The sequence below is a fragment of the Ixodes scapularis genome, unplaced genomic scaffold (assembly GCF_016920785.2).
Source record: "Ixodes scapularis isolate PalLabHiFi unplaced genomic scaffold, ASM1692078v2 PGA_scaffold1__304_contigs__length_218370807, whole genome shotgun sequence".
Classification (NCBI taxonomy): Eukaryota; Metazoa; Arthropoda; class Arachnida; order Ixodida; family Ixodidae; genus Ixodes; species Ixodes scapularis.
The window spans coordinates 524147-531972 of NW_024609846.1; the positions used below are offsets into that span (position 1 = coordinate 524147).

The 7826-nt window shown below is 47.9% G+C and overlaps 1 protein-coding gene across 1 annotated transcript; it reads right to left on the reverse strand.

The window, feature by feature from the left end:
* Nucleotides 1–296: 296 nt before the first annotated feature.
* LOC120838469 lies at nucleotides 297–3887 on the reverse strand. Its single transcript, XM_040500287.2, has 2 exons — nucleotides 3872–3887; nucleotides 297–933 (listed from the first exon to the last, which is right to left on the reverse strand). The coding sequence occupies exons 1-2, from the start codon at nucleotides 3885–3887 to the stop codon at nucleotides 323–325; spliced, it is 627 nt and encodes a 208-aa protein (XP_040356221.1). The 3' UTR covers nucleotides 297–322.
* Between the last annotated feature and the right edge of the window lie 3939 nt (nucleotides 3888–7826).

The following is a 7826-nucleotide window of genomic DNA, read 5'->3' on the forward strand; positions in this document are numbered from 1 at the left end:
AGTAGCATTTTATTTTGTTTAAACATGAGAACGCGACGCGAGCGGTTGAGCGGTCGTGTCCGCTTGGTTGAGCGGTCGTGTCCGCTTGCGTCGCCTCGGCAAGAGAGGTCTCGTGTACTTATAATAATAATAATAATAATAATCTTTATTTGCAAGAGCAATGTAACCCGGGGTGGCTTGCGAGGCGATGACAGAAAGGCGAGAGCCCGTACACTAGAGTGCCTGTCAGCCAACCACCCGGGGCATGAAATAACAAAACAAACAACAATAACAGAGAACGAATAAAAACAAAATGAAACCGAACACTGATCATGGCGTAGAATCAGTTTAGGTGCTTTGACCGCGAAAATGCACGGCGCAAGGCAGCGGACTCGTCACGGTTGTTGGGGAGTGGAGATCGAATCGACAGGGGAGCCGCAAGAAAGTCTCTGAGGGCGGCGGGGAGTACGGAGTGCGAGTGGCGCACTGTTCGGGCGTGCAGGAGTTTTGGCTGCCCGGATCGCTTCCCGATCCTGATGCATGAGTGGAGGTGGGTATCACTCATGGACCCGTCGAGCAACCTACAAAGGAGCCCAACCCGAGCCACTGTCCGGCGGTGGCAGAGGCTTTGCCACCCAAGGGCCCTAAGGCGAGCTTCATATGGCGGCACAGGAACTTGCCGGCCCAACATCCGAGAATGAAGTGTTCGAGTAGCCCGGCGCTGCACGCCCTCCAGCCTGTCGATGAGGTGAGCCTGGAAGGGTCCCCACACGGAGCAGCAGTATTCCAGACGAGGCAGGACTAAGGCAGCGTAGAGAGCGCGGAAAGTTTCATGTCCCCAGTTCCTTGAGACACGTGTGACAAAGCCAAGAGTCCGCCGGGCCCTGGACACAGTGTCTGCAATCTGAGGTGAGAAGTCCAGAGTTGAACTGAACACAACCCCAAGGATTGGGAGAGACTGACCTTCGCACATCATACCTTCGCCGTGAAATGTTCGCGCGTCGCAAGCATCAAGTTGTCGGTAATCGTTGCCAAACCGAGTACAATTTCGTCTCGTATTGAAAATTGCACTCGCGAGGATGCCGCCGACGTCGCACTCACGACGCCGCCAAAGCAGCCGCCGTCATAATCCTGGAAGCCGCCATGTTTTTTTAACTGTGCTCGTCTTGGATTTAGCCAACTTCTCATCACGAATCCTCCTAGGAGAAGCGCAAAGACTCTTTGCGTACGCACGCTATTTCCGAGAAATAGCGCACGCTAAAATTGCGCACGCAAAGCGCAAAACCTGGTTTGCGTTCGGAGCATGCGCAGTGGCGACGACGCTATTCTTTGCGTACGCAAAGCTTTAGCGTGCGCTATTCTAAAACTCCCTAATGGCCAGACGAAATCGACCCCTACGTGACCCGGAAGCTACAACGCAAGGCACGATCAGAAGGAAACTCGCCGTGCCTTGTGTTATAGTTTCGTCATAACCACATAACCCTCTACATCACACCCCACACTGCACAGAGGGCAGATGCTACGCTTCTTCGGCGTGTACAAACACACTCCCTCTCAACACTACACTACCCCCAGCAGGTTGCAGGTCTACCTGAACCACCTAAATGCACATACTTCGGAGACTACTCAAATAACTCTCACACACCAAGTTAAAGGGAAGCTGAAGCGGTTTTGTATTTGAGGAAACACACTTAAATCGTCTTGGTTTCACCTCCAGGATCTCGAATATCGAAATTATTTCTTTTATAATTTGGTGCATGGAGGTTGCAGAAAATCATCTTCAATGTACCGCCGAAGGCCCTCCTTCCAGGAGCGTGACGTCACAAAAGGAGTTTTCGGAATCTTCCTTCCAGCAGCGTGCATCAAAGCTATGCATGCGTACTCTTGCTATTTGTTTTTAAGAAGGGCAGAAAAAGATGTTAACACTTTTGCCAGTAGGGGGGAATACACCTGGCAAGATAGGGATTGCATGCGCGGCTCTCGAGCGACACAAGCTTTGCGGCCGGAAGGCCCTCTTATGACGCCACGATGGGTCGGGTGTTTTTCGTGTTTTCTCACGTTTAGTTCCATCTTCGGGGAAAACGAACGCGATATTCATATCCACGGGATAAAACTACGCTAGAATCAAGCTTTATCTGTTTTTATTTTTTTTTAAAGGAGTGTTCCGGCTTCCCTTTAAGGACTGCGCGACAGTTCAGGATCTTGCAGAACGTGCACTGAAAACACTCGTCCCACTTATCCAACCAAGGATCTGAGAGGACTGGGTCACTCCTCCACGGGCGGCAGAGTATAAATTACATCCACTCCTAGTTAAGCACATTAAGAGCGTACATGAACAGGGAGAGTCCCTAATTTCATCCCTCTCCAGTACCACCGGTCTGGGTACAATACAGATGTTTCACTTTCTCTGTTCAAAGTACTAGTGGGCCTCACACGGAAGCCGTCTCACACCAGAGCGCCCGTTCAAAAGTAGCTAACTCGCAGCGGCAGAATATTGTTGTAATGGTGGCCTCAGCTCCCTGTTCCACCGGAAATAGGTCAGACGATCCTCACACACAAAAACTTGAAAACTTTGTGATTTGTCGCCATACCACTGACACTACTTAGGATTTCAGTCTAGCGCTGTTTCTTGGCCATGACACTGCAGCTTCCTTTACAAAGTATCTCCAGCACAGGTCTCTCACTGCGGTGGCCATTGTGTTAATTTTCGGGCAGATTGGTTGACGTGCCGCGATCTCAGCCTCGGTAGGTGGAGCAACGGGCTTGTCTGTTGAGAGACCTTGCGCCACTGGCCATCAACGATGTTGCCGAAGTGGTGGACTTCAATCAGCATAGGCATTTAGCATGTGCAACTTGTCGTCTTGTAGGTAGTTGTGCAGTACACAAGCTGCGCGGACGACTCCAGTGGCGTGGTCTGGGAGGAGGTCGATGGGGCTGCGGAACATGCAAAATCTAGTAGCCAAAATTTCGAATGCGTTCTCGAAGCACCTTCTGAAAATGGGACAAAGACAACATTGTGATTTTTGTTATTAAAATGCAAGTGCAACAATTCTAAAGGTTACCTCGCTCTACACAGTCGATAGTTGAATATTTTTAGATAATCGCTGAGGTATCAACCAGGACAGGGCCTCAGAAAGTCAGGCCTCAGTTCAGCTAGGTGCCTTGTCTCCAACGAAAACGTACGCGGCGATAACATGCGAAGATGGCAGCAGATTTGGTGGTGGACAATTCAAGGCACTTTGACTGAGGCACTGTCCTATCCTTGATGCCTTGAAGACGCCACCATCACTTTGGTGGCCATACGCTCCAGCGTCTGTGGCCACAAACCTCAACTTGCTGCCCACGACAGCCACCAGAATTATAGAGTAGGTTACCCTGAAAAGTCGAATGTTACGTCACTTCATGTGCTCATGCGAAACATGATATATGTTAAAGTAAATTTCTAGACCCATATACAGCACCTTGTAGTTATTTTACACGCTTCCAGAATCGGCAACGGCCTCGATATGTACGTGTTTTCCGTCAACGGCCCCCACACAATGAGGAAAATTCCGGCCTGTCTCATAGCCCTCGGCCATTTCTTCCCAGTCTGTGATTCTTTATGGGAGCTAGAAGTACAGCACAAAGTTCACACGTGGTTTTACGTTGTTATTTAAAATCAGTTCATGTAATCTTACCTCACCTATAGTAATACTGGTAATAAATGCATCCTCAAATATGAGAAATACTTGTTGACGCTTAACAATTGTGAATACTTTTGTAACTGAATCTGAAAAGCTGTGGGTCTGGTTTTTTTTTGTTTTCTCCCTCGCTCCGTTTTTTCTACGTTCAGCTGGAAACTTTCGGAAACATGTTTAGCCAACCAGCCCAGCTCCAGGCACTCACAACTTACTTTTGTGAGCTATCATATTATGCCCAAGTCAGACCGGTGTAAGACTGCGTATACAAAAGACAAAAACCAGTCTGCAGACATCGATTGAACGCGACTCACTGACTCACCCGTGTTTCTAAAGCCGCGTGCCAGGCTGCTCCTTTCATTGGTTGCCGTGCGACATACAAAGCAGGGGTGCTGCGGTGCCTCGAATTGCTATTTGTCTGCAAACTGTATTCGTAGGATGCGTAATGTGTGGCCCGTCTTTCGAAGGTGGCGCAGTAATAGCATTGAGGCCCTCAACATCCTCAGGTCAGCAGCCCTCCTTTCCCAAGTTCGTCCCTATAATCATAAATCAATGGCTCTGCTGTGTAAACTTTTTAAGAAACCATTTTTGACAGTACAGCTTTCAACATAATTCATTTAGATATTTCGGCTGCGCATATAAACCCATGGAACCGCAGAATTCGCCTCAATATTTGCGATCCCGTCTAGTTAGGAGCAGCTGCAAAGGACGAGTTTGCTGCAGTGATTTGTACGCCCGACTCTAATAATTACCTTCAGGTTGGGTGTGACACCCCCCCCCCCCCCCCCCCCCAGAATGTCTTAAGCAGTGTATATAAACCCAAGGTCAGCCCCTTCCGACACCCCCCTATTTATCTCCAGGTTGGGGGCGACACCCCCCAGATTTTCTTGACCAATGCATCTAGACCTAAGGCCACCCCCTCCCAACAGCCCCCCCTCCGCCCCCGAATAATTGCAACACGCCCTGATTTAGAATTCTGGATGATTCCGTGGTTGGGTAGTGTGTGGAAAGAGTACACCAGGGCAAGGGGGGGGGGGGGAGACTTGAATTCATCACTTTCCTAAAACCACCATTATGAGTCTTGGTGTTCGCAATGATCTACATCTTTAAAGGCGGTATTTAGTGGACGCCGTATTGGCGCGCATTGTTCGCAGCTACAGCTCAAAAAGAACTGCCACGTACTGCTGGCAAAGATAAACAATCTTGACGGTGTGAAATATACGTTGCAGAAAGGTTGTGCAAATTCACTAACAGCGCGTGCTCTCAACAGCAACCGGCGCAAGCTATGGCCGCCAGTGAATACCAGACTACCGAAATACCACCTCTATTTAAAGCATTTGTTTTCATTACGAGACGCCAGCGACTCTTTTACAGCATGCATGCGATATTAAGAATACGGTTGGTTTTGGACAAGGCGGGTTTTTATTGGCTGTCTTTCCGTACCGTCGTAGCGGCGCTGGTGAAGTCACGAAAGATGTTTGACAATTGACGCAGCTCCGATTATTTCATAATCGCATTGAACCTGCCTGTTTGCCACAACAGCGCCGTCGCAACTGCGAAATCGCAACTAAAATCGCTCCATGTGAAACCGTCCTCTTTTCCACAAGTTACCAAAAACGAAATCATATTTCTTTGCTAACCTTCATGTGTTTTGGGCGAAGCACCTTCCATATATGCGGACATCTCTCATGCACGATGGATGCCACTGTCGACACTCCAACCTTGAATTGCAGTGCGAGATCCTGCGTTGACGTTGCCAATGGCAGGTACCTGAATAAAAACAAAACATTGTTGTGTATATTATGTCTGGAAGCCGAGAAACTAGTAATGAGTTCGCCATACAAACCAGTTTAATTGCACCTCGTATCCACTCCAAACAGTGCAGTTTAAAAAGAATACCATTTTACCTCAAAGTGATAGCAAGCCGCACCCACGACGAAATGGGCTCTCTGACGACATATTGCTTCGTAAGCTTTGTTTCCAGGCGAGCGTGGAGTCTTTCAAGAAGTGTTCGGCATTATCCGGTAATATCTTCGAAACTGCTCCGGGTCCCTGTGCGGCATAAATAGGGTCTGCAGAGAAAAAGTATGCCAGAAACCCGCTCGCAGAAAAGCACAAGTCGACTTACCGATGAGTAAAACTCCGATTCTTTAGCTCTGTTTTGCCAGCACGGCCTGACCAACCATCCCCGCGGGCTTCCGTTAGGAGCAGCAGTTTTTTTTTTTTTTCCGCAGAAGTAGGTATATTTTTTTACAGAGCAGACTGAACTCGTCGTCACCTAGAGTAGCGGCCATCATGCTCTATGAAAGTCAAGACGCGCTGCTACTTGCCCTCTTTCAATATGGAACAGGGGGATCGGTGGCCGACAATAAAGAAAAAAAAAAATCGGTGGCCGAGTGGTCTAGCGCACACCAGCTCGGAGCACGTGGAGCGAAAGCTCGCGCTGCAGAACCCAGGGATCCTGGGTTCGAGCCCCACCGCTGCCCGTTTTGATCTGGATGAGCATCGTACCGGCGTGCGGTCGTGTATCACTACTGCGTGGTGCACGTTAAAGACCCCAGGCTAGCGGCTGTACCGCACTGGCTAAATTGCTCATCTACAGCTGGGAGACTCGTCGCCCCTGTGAGGTAGACCAAGTTCTAGGCTGTATAAACACACACACAACCCAATTTTTTTTTTCAATATGGAACATCGTCCACGTGACGAAGCCACCGGGACAACTGTTCGCCTTGAGCGACATGACAAGCAACGCAAGAACTAGCTTGCTCAAGCAGTTATGAGCTGTGGCTCTCCCGGTGTCCTTGTCGCATTCGTCGTATTCGTTGTTTTTGTCATTTTCGTTGATGCGAATGCAGTCTATGCAAACGTCTGAATCGGCCCTAAATATAAGTATACCGCGTACTTTTTACCAGAAGCTAAAAAATAAATCTGAAAATTTTATCATTTTGTTAAATATCAAAATTAGTATCCTGAAACGAATTCAAAGGCTCCAACCATGTGCTTCGCAAGTGCGGAAAATCGCATATGTTCTCAATCAATATGAAAGAAACGCGAAATTTCGCATGTGCGGTTCATCGCTTCACCGATTTCGCAGAAGAAAATCGCACCATATGAATCAGGCTTTAGGCGCCCGTTTCCGGCGTGAGCGGCGTCGACGTCGCCGTTGGCGTCACCGTCGGCGTACTTGCGCGGTACACTATGGGTAAATTTCCCCGCTGAATTTAGCAGAAATTTTTCCCACTAAATTTAGCGGAAAAATTTTCTTGCTAAATATAGCGGAAAAATGTCCCCGCTAAATCTAGCGAAAAAATGTCCCCACCCTGAATCTAGAGGAAAAATGTCCCCGCTAATTTTAGCGGAAAGAATTCCCAGCTTAAATTAGCGAAACATATTTTTCCCCCCAAATTTAGTGGAAACAGTTTCCACGCTAGACCTAGCGGAAAGATTTCTCCGCTAAATCTAGCAGAAAATTTTCCCAGCTAAATCTCGCGGAAAGATTTCCCGCTAAATTTAGCGAAAACTTTTTCTCTAAATGGCAAGCAGGAGAGGAGGAGGGGCATAGCCTCCTCTCCGTACCTCACCTTCCCACTCCTTAAGAGCTGCGCTCTAATTCAGCATTACAGGGAGCTGTAAACGGCTTTCATTTTTTTATTTGGAAATTTTAAAAGGTCTGACCATTTTATGGATCCGGTGCTCACCGCACTCTACGCGGATCAATTGAAATCAGATTTATTTTAATTTCAAAAACCGTAAAGGCCAAAGGGCAGTACATAGGGGGTGTTTCTGTAGAATCAGTTCTCATAAAAGCTTTCAAAAACGCAGAATGAACCATTATGGAAGATATTAAAAAAAGTCAGATAAAATGAGGGTTACTTCGACACATTCAGTGGTACAAGAAATTAAACTCAAAATTACAAACGACTAAAACAAGAAACAAAAAAAAGAACGCCGTTTACAACTTCCAGTAACGCCGAACTAGAGCGCAGCTCTTGAGGAGGAGGAGGGGAAGGTGCATAGAGGAGGCTATGCCCCTCCTCCTCTACTGCTCGGCTCCGATTCAGGGAAAAAGTTTCCGCTAATTTTAACGGAAAAATGTTTTTGCTAGATTTAGCGGGGAAAGTTTCCCGCTATAGACGCTTTACACACGCGCCCAATTACAGCCGCCATTGA